General features: G+C 48.6%; 1 protein-coding gene across 2 annotated transcripts in view; it reads left to right on the top strand.

Moving 5' to 3' along the window:
- The window catches only part of NINJ2 (ninjurin 2), a 78,545-nt gene that overhangs the window by 30,798 nt on the left and 31,850 nt on the right, over window positions 1-15,897 (top strand). Inside the window, exon 1 of one of the 2 annotated variants that reach the window (XM_045874087.3) lies at window positions 11,578-11,932. The exons of the other annotated variant lie outside the window; for it this stretch is intronic. Within the exon in view, the coding sequence (XP_045730043.1) occupies window positions 11,888-11,932 (45 nt within the window). The 5' untranslated portion in view covers window positions 11,578-11,887. Of the gene's footprint in view, window positions 1-11,577; window positions 11,933-15,897 lie in introns of those variants that run through there. 2 annotated transcript variants of the gene reach the window in all.

Here is a 15,897-nt window from a genome sequence, read left to right as displayed (position 1 = left end):
CCGAGCGGGTACCTTTTTTTCTGGTCGAATGAGGGCCTGTCACCTTTATCACATTCTTCAAGGGTCTGTGACCTCCTGAAGTTAAACAAAACAAAACAGTGCATTTTTCTAGAGGACAAAGGTGGGGACTGGGTGTCAGGGGAATTTGGAGGACATTCCAACTCCTCCCACTTCCCACGTGCTGCAAACATGTGTGCAGTGGGAAACAGTGACAAATATAGGGAAGTGACAGGTCACTTTGGTGAAAAAGCCCTTCAAGCTGCTGGAGTCCTGAGGATTTCCCAGATTTTCTTACAAAGGTCGTCTTTCTCTTACATGACACAACTTGCTTACCCGTCCCTCTTTCTTCCATTGTCTTCACTGTTACAAGAGCTCCTGTTCTAGTGGCTGCATTTGTTCAAGGGGATTGAGGCTAGAAGGGGAGGCCTCGTTTGTCAGGCTGGAATGAAGAGCCACAGTCCAGGGAAGGTGGAGTGTCCTTCACCTGATCCAGCAGGGGCTGAACTTGTCAAGCTTGTACCTCTTCAAAACTTCTAAAACACTTTTGGATTCCTCCAAGTTAAGTGTAATTGTACTTTTAGGATCCCTGAATGAAAAACTGCATGCTAATAAAAAGCAACAGTATATGCGATACTCCTTCAAATATGTATTTTTAAGAATGATAGCAGCATCTCTGTGTGTTTGAAAAATAGCACAGCACCTACATGCGAGATGAATTATTTATTGCACCCATAGGCAATGATCGGTGAGCCTCTGGATTCAGGAACCCCATACTGTAACCGAGGACCTTCTCCTCTTCCCACAAAGTGGGAGTCACTGGTCTAATTTAAGGTCTTCACTTTATAGATGAGGAGACCAGGGGTGCCTGGGTGGCTCAGATGGTTAAGCGTCTGCCTTCGGCTCAGGTCATGATCCCAGGGTCCTGGGATCGAACCCCACATCGGGCTCCTGGCTCAGCGGGGAGCCTGCTTCTCCCTCTCCTTCTGCCTCTCTCCCTGCTCATGCTCTCTCTCTCTCTGTATCTCTGTGTCTCAAATGAATAAATAAAATCTTAAAAAAAAAAAAATAGGGGCGCCTGGGTGGCTCAGTTGGTTAAGCGACTGCCTTCGGCTCAGGTCATGATCCTGGAGTCCCGGGATCGAGTCCTGCATCGGGCTCCCTGCTCAGCAGGGGGTCTGCTTCTCCCTCTGACCCTCTTCCTTCTCGTGCTCTCTGTCTCTCATTCTCTCTCTCTCAAATAAATAAATAAAATCTTAAAAAAAAAATACATATAGATGAGGAGACTGGTCTAGAAACATGAGTCTCCTAGCGAGGTGGGTGGAGCACCTTCCAGAACCCAGTGGGCTTCCTTACTGTTTCCGTGGCTCTTTGTAGGACTCCTATGCGGCTGCAGAATGCTCTCAGAGCCTCCAGTCTCCCAGTGGCCCTGGAACTTTCCTCTCCCACACCCACACCCCCCACACCTCCCCTCCACTAAGAGGGCCACCTCTCCAAAGGGCACCTGAGGGAAGAAAGGACCCTGGCCCTCTGACAGGACCGTGTTGTTGCCATCCAGCACCCGAGCAAAATCTGAAGGGGTTCGGATTACCAGACCTGGGAAACCATCAGACAAGAGAGTCAACCAAGCCACACCAGGCCTTGACAACAACTCAGAACACAATGGCTGCTATGGGCAGAGGGGCGGGCCAGGGGCTAAGCCCTGCCTCACGTGATCCTTACCACACCCCTGTATTAGTCTCATCCTCATTTTACAGATGAGGAGACTGAGGCTCGGAGAGGTTAATGGCAATGCCACACGCTTACTAAGGGCTTTAGGGATGGGCTTCAATGCCAAGCTTAAAGCCAGAGCCTACAGGGGTAACCTCCATGCAGTACTCTGTTATGCAAGGCTGACTGGGCCCAGGATTCTTAGGTCCTTATTAGGACTAAATGATTTTGCGACCCCTTTACTCAAGGAATCATTCTAAAGCCAGCCATAGTTAACCAGTAATGTGGAGGTCCTTCTCTTCCAAGAGACTGGAAACCTCTTTGCCACATCTTCCAGGGACCCAGGCGGACTCCACAAACAATGCTCATCCGTGAGGACAGAGGCACTTAATCTTTAAAATTCTGATTCTAGCTCACAGCTCATGCACAGAGAAGGTCAGAAAAGGTGAGTTCCTGTGCTCATTCCCACCTCTGCCCAGGCTGTGCTCCACCCTGAAATGCCCCCTCCCTAGTCCACTCACCAACTAAAGCTTCTAGGCTTACACAAAGATTTCCCTATTCCATGAAGCTCTTCAGAACTATATGAATCCACGCTGATTTGTCTCATTCTTTTTTTTTTTTCAAAGATTTTATTTATTCGATAGAGAGAGACACAGCAAGAGAGGAACCCAAGCAGGGGGAGTGGGAGAGGGAGAAGCAGGCTTCCCGCGGAACAGGGAGCCTGATGTGGGGCTCGATCCCAGGACCCTGGGATCACGACCTGAGCAGAAGACAGACGCTTAACGACTGAGCCAGCCAGGCGCCCCTGATTTGTCTCATTCTTTCTGGAGTATTTTCTTTTTGGCCTAAACACAACTTCTGCCTTTTGTCTCTTTTGACTCATGTGAGAGGCTTTTGTCTCTTTTGACTCATGTCTCTTTTGACCCAGCAAGCTCCTTGAAAGCAGAGGCCAAATGTATTCTGGGTCCCCTGCCCCAAGCACCCAGCACACGGCAGACTGCTAGTCAGTACTTACTAAACTGAATGCAATGGTCCTGAGAACAAACTTCCTCCCTCCTGGACCATTCATGCTGGCTACTTCTCCCCTCCAAAGACATTGCTGGCCCCCCCACCCCTTACCTAATTCCCCTGAGGCTCATGACCTTTGAAAGTGCTGGGATTTGTTTTTCCTGCCTTGTCAGAAAGAAGCCTTGACCTTTCTGAGAATCTTTTGTCTGTGGGTCCCAAATGGCGGGGCCTGGAAGACGTGAGACCAGTTTTTCTGCACCTGAGCAGGGCTCTCATTGAGCTCTAAGAGGCCATTCAAGGCTTTGGCAGCTCAGACTTTTAAAACCACCTCTGTCCAGACAGTGGGTTAAAGGCAAGATTCAGAGAAAGGTGTGTGAGTTTTCTTCTCCAATCGTGTCTCTTTCTCAAGGGCTCTTCTCAACCAAGTGTGTTTGCCTTTCGCTATTCTGGGAGGCTGAGAGCCTCTTTTCCTCCGCAGACTGAGATAGAAGTTCTGGAGCAAGAAACAATGGGTCAGCCAGGACTGCTCACTGAAGCCTGCTGGGAGCCTTGAGCCAGCTATACCCCTCTCTGAACCTCAGTTTCTTTATCTGTAAAATGGGGGAGGGGGCTGGGCATTGATCACTGAATCCCTTCCTGCACTAAAACAGCATGGCCTTCTCAATGCTTTCCCCGCCTCCACCCCCACCCTGCCACTGACTTCCCATAGGATTTTGAACCACACTGTGGTCAGGGTTGCACCTTGGCCTTGCCCAGCTTGCAGTTCCTATAGGTTGGGAGAGTCCTATGGACAGAACAGGGCTCCTGCCATCCAGCGTCCTGGCAAACTGCCGAAGGGAACAGAGGGGTCTTTTATGCAGTTTGACATTAAATCAAGAAATCCTAGTCTCCCCTACTTACCTTTGCTTTGTCCCTTTCAGATTACCAGCATAACATCTTTCATTGAATAATTTAATAACAATAATAATATCTGAGATTTTTACCTGTTCTTTACAGTTTATAAAATGGTTTTACATCTATGATCTCTCTCTCTTTTTTTAAGATTTTATTTATTTATTTTTTTTTGAGAGAGAGAGAGAGAGAGAGACGGAGAGCAGGAGGAGTGGCAGAGGGAGAAGGAGCAGCCAACTCCACACTGAGCACAGAGCCTGATGTGGGGCTCGATCCCAGGACCCTGAGATCATGACCTAAGCCGAAATCAAGCGTCAGATGCCCAACTGACTGAACCACCCAGGCGCCCCAACAATCGCTCTCTTTTTTTTTAAGATTTTACTTTTAAGTAGTCTATACACCTAACATGCGGCTCAAACTCACAACCCCAAGATCAAGAGTCTGCACGCTCCACTTACTGAGCCAGCCAGGCGTCCCCGTACAACCCCATGTAAAAGACAGGGATTATTATTCCCATTTTGCAGACCAGGTAAATGGAATGATCTACCTAAATTATCCAACAAGAATGATAAAGCTGAGAATGAATGTACTGTGTCCTGCAGAGAAATCACAGGGACCTAGAAGCCAGGAGCAAATGCAGACCTGTTTAAGGATGTTTACCTTACCATGATAGGACTCAGTGTGAACATTTGAAGGAACAATCTCTGTAATATATGCAAATAATATGTAATTCTGCCCCTGGAGATTTTGAACCAAGAGCTTGCTTAGTGCTTTGCAAAGGAACACAACAGAACTCATTCGATTCCTTCCCACGAGCAAGAGCCCGAGAAACCAGAGGAGATCGTGAGGGCAGAGGATATTGGGTGATTTCCAGCCTGCTTTGTTCTTCTGATAATTTTTGTGGGGGAGACAGGGGGTGGGAAAGGAGGTAGGGAAAAGAGTAAAGAACTCCCCATGTTTGGCTCCATTCCCTTTTCATGCCACAGCTCTTGCTCAGAGCTAGGCAGGGTGAGAGAACCCTCTTGAGACCCAAGCTCCCTTCCTGCAGCTCCAGGGCCTCCCCCTTGGGAAGGGCAGTGATGAAAGCGCGCAGTGGGAGGGAGACGCAGGCTGTAATCTCTCCCACACGTCCCAGCTCTCTGATTCATGTAGGTCATGCCCTGCTGCGGTCTGAGGCTCCTGGTAGAAAGTGGCAGAGTGTAATTCTTCTCTCCAGAAAGGAGAGGCTTTGAAAATGGTACCCAAGTTCAATTAGATCATCATCGCTCAACTGGGCACAGGAAAACGAGGTAATCCTTAAGAAGGTGAAGCGAGAGCTTCGTACCCACGGCATGGTCCTGTCTGGAGAGGTCAAACCGTTGCGCCTCAGACACTTCTCCTGTGGCTTTGTAGCCTGTCCCCTGGGCTCGGTCAGAAAGTGCAGCTACCCTGAAGCAGGAAAGGCACCGGGTCAGGCAGGAAAAGCCATTCGTTTGGGCTATCCAAGGAAGACTTACAGATCAGAATCCAGGGCCACTGTGGACAGTGTTTCTCAGAAAAGGACACCACTTGGTTTGCACTTACCAAAGCCGAGGCACTTTGAACAAATTCTCTCATTTGATCCTCACATCGTCTCTGTAGGGGAGGAACTATTCTGAACCTCATTTTATGTGGGATGAAGGTCAAGGTCACACAGCAAGCCAGTGGCAGGTCCAGGATTCATGCACAGGGAGGGTGACCCCAGAGTCTGCACCCCTGACCAGAGCACGACACTGTACCGGGGTGCCGGGTGTGGACAGGGGTGTATGAGACCTCTGAACGGCAATGCCCGGAGAAGGAGTGACCAGAATGCCAGGGAGGGGAAGCTCTGGAGAACAAGTGACTTCAGACCACCTTGTGAAGGAGCAGCCCTTTCCTGGGAAGCTGGGCCCTGGGCCTAGGCCCCACAGTCATTGCCTAACCTCCGTGGCTAAACAAAGAGAGCTGAGGTGAGGAAATCAGAACATCCTGGGGAAGGAGCAGAGAACAGAAAACACACTGACGCCGCGGGGCCGGGGGTGCCCAGGGACAGGGCACCCTGCGAGCCTGGCTGAGGGCTCTGGGGTGGGAGCCACCTCGCTCGGCCGGCCGTGTGAGCCTCCACCGGCAATAACCACGTCGGAGAGCTCAGGGAACCGTGAGAAAAAGCACAGGAGCCAGACAGGTCCTTTTATCCCAAGGAGCTTGAGAGCCTCACAGACACCCCTTAATTACAAGCCCAGGAAGAAAGGGAGGGAAACGGTGCTTTGGCCGGGACACTTGCCTCATCAGCTATTGTGGAGACAGGTCTGGGAGGCCGGAGGAGGTGGATGCAGAGAGGCGGGCATCCGCAAGAGTGTGTCTCAACCCAGGGCCAGAGGTTTCATCGGAGGCAAGAAGCCCGCAAAGCCTCAGCCAGACACACCGCGCTCCAGCTGCGGCATGCTCTCCCTGCCCATGTGCTCTTAGTCGGCACCGTCCTCTACTACGACGGCCTTGCTCGAGCGAGGGCAGGGGGCGCCGTCCAACAGCCTGACTACGGCCTTGTAATGAAATGCGGCCAATCTCAGCATCGCGTGTGCCAGACACTTGCAGCATTTATTCTGGAAGGTGAAGTAAGGGTTAGTAATCCTTTACCGGCACAACTGGGGACTCTTGTCTCCAGAATCAGGTCACCTAAGGGCTGCCGTATGGAAGGGTGTTCCATTTCAGACAAAGCTTAAAGGTATGAGAAAGCAGATCGCTATGCAGTTTCCTTGTACCACACAGAAGTCTGGCTTCTAATTTATGAATTGGTAGAGAGACCCGTTTCATAAGTCCCTGCTCTTGGTGTCTTGGCCTCCTGCCTATTTGGAGAGGGGGTGGGAGTGCCATTCCTGGTGAAAACCCCTAACACTGTCCTTGTCATTGTCCCTGGGACTGGAGCGATCACATGTTTCACTGTAATGACACACAGATGTTTTCTGGCCTTCCAACCCTTGAAAACCTTAGGCTGCTATGACCCTCAGCACAATGCAAACAATCTTGAGGGATAAACCATAGAGCGCTGAGTAATTTATAGGTATGCAGTCTGGTTACTCTGTGCATGTTGACAGCTAATCCCAATGACCAGGTTATTAGCATTGCCTCGTTCCCTTTCCTCCTCTACCTTCCATTCCTGGTGAGGTCCACGTCTGCTCTTGCAGCTTTTTGTCTGTAGGCCTTTGTCTTCAACCTAGGCCAGGCAACTAATCAGAATAGCAGGGTGGTCCTGATTTCCTACCCTCAGAAATTTCCAGGGGTACCTGCATGGCTCAGTCGGTTTAGTGTCTGCCCAGGGTCCTGGGACTGAGCCCCGCATTGGGCTCCCTGCTCAGCGAGGAGCCTGCTTCTCCCTCTCCCTCTGCTCCTCCCCCCTGCTTGGGCTCTCTCTCTCTCCACCTCCTTCAAATAAATAAATAAAATCTTAAAAAAAAAAAAAAAAAGGAAAGAAACTTCCTTGAACCAGTCCTTTACCCTCCCAGGACCTTCCTCTGCCCCCAACAAATTCTCACTAGTTCTTTCTAACCAATTGACCTTTAGCCCATTAAAAGTCCTCCTCTCTGAAGCCCTTCAGAGTAGATAAAAATCCCCTGTAACGTAGACCCTATCTCTCAGAGAATATTCCTCACTTTTCTCTTCCGTCCTTTCTTCCCACATGTTTCCTACACCAGCACCACCTCTCTGCCAGTTAACAGGATCTTCTCTTGCCTGTCAGTCGACCCTGAAATGGGTACAGGAAGTCATGTGAGGTGCATTTCCCGTGCTCGCAGGGGAGCACGCACCCCTGGGGTGACAGTGTCTCACATAGCCCTCGGTAATAGCCCATGGTACACACTGTACCAGTGGGATGAACCAAATGCTTTGGGAGAACTGAAAAAGAGCGATCAATTTAGCCTATGGGGCTGAGGAAGGCTTCCCAGGGCTTTAAAGAGTAAGTAGAATTTCTTCAAGCAGAGAAAAGAATGGGAAGCAGTATGTCCTTTGTATGGGCGGAGTCTGTCCTTTTAAAAAATCATGCTCCTTTGGATAAATGTAAAATGTTCCCATTGATTACTCTGGTCCCTGAGATTTGATGAAACTTCCTAGTGGGGCCTGCACTTTTCCTTTGAGAATCAGTCATTTACCGGAAGTGAGAGGTAACTATAGATTATTGTTTCTACAATCCCCAACGAACCAGAGGTTTCCCTGCACGCACCCTTGTACACATTCACATGTTGAATTCACCCTTGATTCCTCAGAGAGACCATGGAAGTGCGGAATCTTTCTGGAGTCCCGGCGGGGCCTCTGTGGACGCTGTCAGGGACATGAGTTTGTGTGCTCAATGGAGGAGGTCGACATGTCAGGCTTACGTACGTCTTCCGCAGCCTCCCCAGGCCTGGCAGCTTCCTCATCTTTGCACGACAGCTGTTTGTTTTCTAGAGGGTGCTCACAATGCTGACAGTGTATGCCACCCGGCGTGTGAAGACACAGTCCTGCCCTCAGGCCTCTGGGAGCCTGAGCTAGAGACTCGGCTCTGGGTGCAAACACAGCTTGAAAAGCAGGCAGGCTGAACCCGAAGGTGTGAGGCCTTTGTTTCCTTCTCTGAGGAGAAAAAGAATGAGCTGGCTAGATGAATTCTCTGAAGAAGGGAGCACACAGGAGTACCCAAGACCTCCCTTTGTGGAGGGTAAGAGGGGAGGCTGGGGTCGTCTCAGTGCCCAGGCACTAAAGACTGCCTAGGGATGGAGAAGGGAAACACAAGCCTGAGGCAAGTGGGAAAGAGATGGAGGCCAGCAGTGAGGGATGACAGGCCCCAGAGGGGAAATGAGAGGCCACCCTGTGAGAGGAGTGCCATCTGCTGAGCCTCCCATGGCCCCACAGTTCTCACCCGGCACGCCGCCCCTCCCCCACTAGGGCCTGGGGCTCATGGCCCCACACCCACTGACCTAAATCAAGCCCTGCTGAGCAGGTGCCCATGGAGAAAGCTGGAAAGTAAAGGCCAAAAGGACTGCTAAAGATGGAACTTCAGGAGGCAGTGCGACATCGTGTCAAAGACACAGGGTTTCGAGCCAGACCAGCCAGGGTTCCTTCCCTAGTACCATTCCTACCAGCTGTGTGTCTTGGGCAAGTTGATTATTCCTTCTCAACTTCACTTCCCTCTCCTGGAAAACAGCTTCTTAGAGGGTTTAAATGCAATAGCAATAACGTGCCATGCACAAGTCCCTGGTACACGGTAGGCGTACACCCGTTACTCCTTCCATGGAAGAGAAGATGTTTATTCTTTAAAATCCACAGTGAGATTTAGAATTAGAAAGAATGACCCAGAAAAAAGAGAAGAGTATCATTTTGCATTTTTCCTTAGGAGCCACAGAAAGGGCAGGTCTGACACAGCTGTCCTAGGGAGTTTGCTCACAGCACGCAGGAGCTATTTCTGGTGTGTCAGAGCACCCCCCAGATCAATCAGCCTGATGGCAGGGGAGGTGGAGTAAGCCTGTGGGGTTCAGGGCCCGGCAGGGTTCCAGTCCAGGCCCTGCCATTAAACTTCCATAGCCACACTTTGCTTGATGCTTTTGGCCCCCTTCACTCCTAACTCTGTGATTCCACGAGGCCTGCTTAGAGTCCCTTGGCAAGTCCATGGATTGACCTGCTAACCTATCAACCAGGCAATCGATCTATCCATCCATTTATTTCACCTCAGATCCATCTATTATAATGATTGAAGGATCCAGTATGCCATGGAGTGGGCCGCAGAAGCGTGGGCTCCCTGGCTTGCAAGGATACACAGGTCTTTATAAGGATCCGAAGACGCTTAGACACTTTTGGTTAGAGGTAACAGAAATGAACCTAAAGTATCTAAGACCAAAAGGGAGAATTTATTATAAGATGTCAGAGTCTTTCCTAGGAACCATGGGGAAAATGATCAGGGAGGCCATACAAAGGCCTGGAACCAGAAACTAGGAAGCCAGTACTCCAACCTCGGCAACTTCTTTCACTCTGCTTTTCCAAGGATGACTGACCGTTCATTTCTGCTTCTCCTTGTGTGTCTTAGTTCATGTCATCATCAGTGGATGGATAGCAATAGTGAATCTCATTTGCAATTTTATGGGAGACAGAATCTGATGGGCCCTGCTTGGATGGGATGCCTATGCTTGGTCCCCTCAGCCAACAGCCAGATGAGCCAGGCATTCATAGATCACCATGATAAGCTCTCATAAATAGAACTCACTAGGCTGCTCCTGGCTGAGTAGAGTGGGGGAATTTCAGAGAAGGGGAGGTTGTGACTGCCCTTGTACCCCAAAGGGTGTTTGTTGTGTTAGTCAGGATACAAGTTTGGCAGCCCTGTCAAGACCCAATATAATAAGGGCTTAGACAAGATGGAAGTTTATTTCTCTCCTGTGGGTAACAGTCTGAGAGCAAACACTGCAGGGATAATATGGTGGCTCCCCAATGTTAGAAACCCAGGCTTCTTCTAACTTGTTACTATGCTCTTAGGGTATTTGTCTTATGCACATTGTTGAGGATGGCTCACTGTAATGTCCAGTCCAACTGGACTGGCCTTCCTTTTAAGTTCATGATTGTTCCTGCTCACTTCTTTTTTTAAGATTTTATTTATTTATTTATTGGGTGGGGGGCAGAGGGAGAGGGAGAGAGAATTTCAAGCAAACTCCTCGCTGAGCGCAGAGCCCAACTCGGGGCTCCATCTCATGACCCTGAGATCATGACCTGAGCTGAAATCAAGAGTCAGACGCTTAGCCAACTGAGCCACCCTGATGCCCCTCTTGAAAATTCCTGTTAGCTAGGACTTGATCACGTGGACATACCGTAAGAGAGATTGCGGAAGGTTGGCTTTAGCTAGGTGTTCATGTGTCTGGTCAAAAATCCTACCACTCTGTAAGAAGGTCAAATATATATTGGGGGATGACCTCCTACAACAAGCAGTAGTGGCCTTGGTTCCTGGAAGTTCACGGAAGTTTTTGTCCCTCCTGACTCTGGCCTGGGGAGGAGGTTCTTGCCCGGGAAGAGATATGGCAGGCATGGAAGCATGGACACGGGAATGGCGAGGAGGATGCAACAGGACGAGTTTAGACCAAGCGATGTCTAAAGCCCTTTGCACTCTTACGCCACTTGGAGAAAGCATGAAGATGATGTGCCTCTTCCTCTATCCTAACTTAGGGGATAGAAACGGAAGTTCTTGGGACAGATTGCGGAAGTGAATTGTATAACATGGAGTTCTTTAAAGAACACATCTTCAGGGCTGCGGTTCTCCTGGTCATAGCTCAGCTGTGTTAACCAAGAGGGAGTTGAAATCATTTCCTTTAGGCACTAGACCCACATATTATGCTCCTGCCTAGCAACCCCATCCTGCAGCTGTGCTGGGCCGAGCAGTTCAGAAGAGCTAATCCACCAGTAACGCTGCACTGGGCACCTACTGCTTGCAGGGCACTGTGCTGGCTGCCGCAGGAGAGCCCAGGGCAGGGGAAGTGTGTTTAACAGAAGCTTGCGCTCCCTGGCCCCTTCCTCTCAGCCACCAGACTGACCTTATCTTTAGCTGAGGACTTCCTGCGCACCGTAATTACTTGATGGGGCAAGAGGCTTCAGTTCCGAGTCAGCGGATGGGCTCATGAGTCATGATGCATATGGTAGCGGCGGCTTTGCTGACTGTGCACTCACCCTCTCAGCTCTGCGCTTTGGGCTCTGCACGAGAAACGAGGGCTGCCAGAGGGGGCTGATGGTCAGCTACTCCATAGCATTGACCTTGCGTCTTTCGGGGGTCCAGCCTTGTGTGTGGGGGCGCGCGCGCACGCACGTGTGTCTGCGCTTGTCAGGATGGGGAAGGCAGGACGGAGGTACAAAATGACTGGGGGAAGTGAGGAACTCAAAGTGGACTTTGTAGCTTTTAGTCGCAGTGATGTCAGGATGAAGTGGGAGGGTCGGGAGCAGAGAGGGCCCCGAGCTAAGAGTCACCCTGCGGTCACACTCTGTTTGGCTACAACTGAACTGAGTGTTCAAATATCATTTCCCCCATTTAAAAAAAAACAGGGTTAATGATGGCCTTGCTCAACTCCAAAGGAATTCTAAAATGAAAGACAATTGGCCCGTGAGCCTTGCAAAGATAAGGTCTCTACTTCATTTGTCTGTGCCCTTCAGCACCGGGCATAGCGCTTTGTGCACCTAGTACATCTCGAGTGAGTATTGTCTAGACCAATCACTGAAGTCACCTGTTCCACCCGACGTGTAAGGAAACCGAAACCCAAGGAGGGACAGCGACACGGGGAGATCAAACATGGAAAGCGCCCAGTACCTGACCTGTGTTGAGCATTCAGTCAACGTAAGTGTCCTTCCTTTTGAAATGGCAGCTTCAGGAGTAGAATCCAGATGTTTGACCTCTGACAGCTCTGCTCTTGCCCCTCACCGTGTTGCTCTGAGTTGTCTGGCTAACATCAGATGGCTTGTTTAAGGGGGAGGAGGGCTCAGCTCGCAGGAGAGCTGATGCAGGCACCTGCGCCCGTGGTCTAAGTCCGACGCGTGGTTAACGAACAAGGGGCCCTGGAGCTGGACGGCCTTGGGTTTGAATCCCAATTCTGCCATTGACTGCGTGACCTCATTTACTCTCTTTCTGCCTCAGCTTTCTCATCTGTACAATGGGGACTGACATTGTATTTAAGCTCGCAAGGTTGTGGTGAGGATCAAATGAATTAAAATAGAGTGCTTGGAAAAGTGCCTGGCACATCGTAAGCGCGTTATTGCCGCTTCTCACCGGCAATGTTAGGCTTTTGTCACTGAGATGGTGCCTGCAAGGGCGGCGCCTACCCTCAGCCTTCACAAAGACAGCCGTCTGATGGCGGTGGAGTGTGCTATTTCTGAGTAGGGTAAGATTCCCATAGATGTTCTAAAGGACTGGACACCCTATTGCGTAATTTCTTTGAGGGCTGCGGTGCTTCTGCGGTAAGGACTCTCAAGGACTGAGTTCGGTGCCATTCAGTTGGTGGGCAGTTAGGAAGCAATGATCAGTAAGAACTCTTGGGGACGTGTGGATCTGGGGTCATCGTGCTCTAGCCACAGCACACTGATGGCTGAGTTAGGACACAGGTTTTCTACAAGCACATCTCCTTCCCTTCAAATCTTTCCAATCCCAGGCTTCATTGAGATTTGCTCAGCATTAAAAAGTCACTGGAACACCCCCCCCCGCCTCCCCAGCACAGAGAAGGTGGCTGAACGCCAAAGGACTGGAGCCAGGAAAACTATGTGAGAGGCAGTCTTGCTCCTGCCAAGAATGGGATGCAATTTCCTACCCTTACCCCCGCAGTGGGCCCCCCAACCTCCTGTCATTCCCATTTCCCATCCACCCCCAGTCTATGAGCCACAGATTTCTGCCTGAAAAAGCAATTCAGCGCTGCTCACTTAGGATATTTCCTCCTGACCTACTTCCTGAGTGCTGGAGCAGAACGCTTGCCCTGCTGAGAAAGGCAACGTTAGCTCAGCATTTCCCCTGCCAAACGTCACCCAGATGATGAGTGTCTGTCACTCACTCCCAGCCAATTACCACACCTGAGAGGTGGCTTTTCTTACTGATTTCCCATGTCAACACCTGGACTGACTAACCTGACAGGTTCCCTGATCAGAGCTGAAAACTGTTTCCTGGTAGAAACGTACTTTTGCCTTTTCTGTTGTGGGCCTGTTTTTGTAATTTGGTTCAGAACCACCATTTACCATGGACCCAGGGACTGAGATTGTCATTCCTGAGTGTTTCTAGTTCCTTCTTCTTCTTCTGCCTCTCCTCCCCCTCCTCCTCCTCCCTCTTCTTCTTCTTCTTCACATTCAATACCTTACAGAGTGCCTACTACATGGTCAGGTATTTCTACATATTACCTTTAATATGCCCAGTAGAATATTCTCATAATTCTACATATTACCTCCCAATATGCCCAGTACTCAACTTTGTGAGGTAGATATATTAGGACAGTGCTTCTCAGACTTTAATGTGCGGAGAGAATCTTGTTATAATGCGATTCTGTTGAGTAGGTCTGGGAGACAGCCTGAGATTCTGCATTTCTAACAAGCTCCCATGAGATATTGATGCTGCTGGTTCTAACTCCTTGAGTATCAAAGGAATCCTTGCACACACTTCATTGCTTCATTCTCCCTCCATCCCTTCCTTCTTTCCTATCCCCTCCATCCTGTTTAGGGCCAAGGCAACTTTACCCACAGTCCTGTGGACCCTACGTCTTCTGGTTCCTTGATTTACTACCTTGGTTTGGTGGTGCATATCTTCCAGGAACTTCCTGGGAAAGTGAGCAAAGAAAGTAAAATGTTACTTACTAACATAACTGAAAATGTCTTTACACTGGATTGATAGTTTCCCCATGTATAGAATTCTAACTTCCAGAGTGGCTGTTGTAATATCCAATACCACATCAAACCTCTGTCCTTTCTATCTCACTTCTGAAGGTTTTTAGATTCTTCTCTCTGACCTCCAGTGTTCTGGAAGTTCACAATGCTGTGCCTTGGGATGGTTCCTTCTTCATTCATTATACTGGGCATTTGATGGGTCCTTTTGACCTGGAAACTTATATCCTTCTGTTGTGGGGAAAAAAAAAAATTCCTTTGATTATTTCTTTAATTATTTCTTCCTCTCTCTCTCTTTTTTTTTTTTTTTTTGTTCAGTCCATCTGGAGCTCCTGTTATCAAGATGTTGGATCTTCTGACCTGATCCTTTGATCTTCCTAGCTTCTGTATCTAATTTCCCATCTCTTTATCTCTCTGTTTTACTTTCTGGAAGATTTTCTAAACTACTTTTTCTAACTTTTCTAGTTGAATTTTAAATATTTATATTTTTAAATTCTCAGAGTTCTCTTTTGTTGTTCAGTGAATATTCCTTTTTCTTTTTTTTTTTAAAGATTTTATTTATTTATTTGAGAGAGAGAGAGTGAGAGAGAGAAAGAGCACAAGAGGGGGGAGCGGGAGAGGGAGAAGCAGACTCCCCGCCGAGCAGGGAGCCCGATGCGGGACTCGATCCCGGGACTCCAGGATCATGACCTGAGCCGAAGGCAGTCGCTTAACCAACTGAGCCACCCAGGCGCCCCTGAATATTTCTTTTTCTAATAGGCCACGTTTCTTTCACAGGTGTAACAGCCTCTCTTCTGTCTCCAGGGCATGATTCTTTTCCTTTTTTTGAACTTTCTTCTCTCTACATTCTTTTCTTTTCTTTTTTTTTTTAAGATTTTATTTATTTATTTGAGAGAGAGAGAATGAGAGAGAGCACATGAGAGAGGGGGGAGGGTCAGAGGGAGAAGCAGACTCCCCGCCAAGCAGGGAGCCTGATGTGGTATTCGATCCAGGGACTCCAGGATCATGACCTGAGCTGAAGGCAGTTGCTTAACTGACTGAGCCACCCAGGTGCCCTCTCTACATTCTTTTCTCTGCACTTCTTATTTCTTTAATTTGTTTTCTGTCTTTCATGTAGACTTTCTATTTATATTAAAGGCACTAAACAGTTTACCAGAAGGAAACGAAGAAGTAACTGACAGAAGACTCTTCATTGTACCCTTTTGAATCTTTTGAATTCTGAACCATATTAGTATAAAGCCTATTTGAAAAACAAAATAAACCTTTTAGAAGTTTATTTTAAGCTTTAGGTGCATGGGTATAGCTTATCCATTGAAGAGCTTTACTGTAGTATGGTGACTAACATAACATAATAAAATTAAATTAAATTAAAAAAAAAAGAAGAGCTTTACTGTAGAGATATTGAGATGGGGTGTCAAGCAGTTTTTTACCTGAAGGGACTTCTAAGTGTCAGCATTTAAAAGTCTCTCTGGGCCATTAAGTCTTTTCTGATAAGAATCTTCTAGACTCCTGTCTGGGGAGAGATGTTGGGGGAGGATATAAGCCTACCGGCCAATTTTCTTGAATGAGTGTGGGAGGAAGGCTGGATAGCCTATCGTTGAAAATGAAGCCTTTTAACCAGGACCCTCAACCGCCTCCTAACTATACATACCATGGAGTCTGTCAGCCTCCAGAGCATGCTTCTCAAGCTGTCTGTGGTGAAGGACCAGTTTTTAAAATTTCCGATCTGTCAGGGACCCACATGCAGTTCTAACGCACATGGCTAGTCCATATCTCCTATCACACATGACTCCCAATAGGAGTTCAAACATCCAAACTGGTCTATATCCTGTTCAGCAAGAAGAATCCACTGAGAACTCACTTGAATGTTGAGGCAATTTCAAATTTCTATAAAAATTCTAAACACTTATTCTTACTTTCTGTACTTATCTTATTAGGGCCAGTAAC

Source organism: Mirounga angustirostris, unplaced genomic scaffold (genome assembly GCF_029215605.1).
Source record: "Mirounga angustirostris isolate CCGP_5_RB_7025 unplaced genomic scaffold, mMirAng1.0.hap1 SCAF_5, whole genome shotgun sequence".
Lineage (NCBI taxonomy): Eukaryota > Metazoa > Chordata > Mammalia > Carnivora > Phocidae > Mirounga > Mirounga angustirostris.
This window is presented reverse-complemented; position numbering and strand designations above follow the sequence as displayed.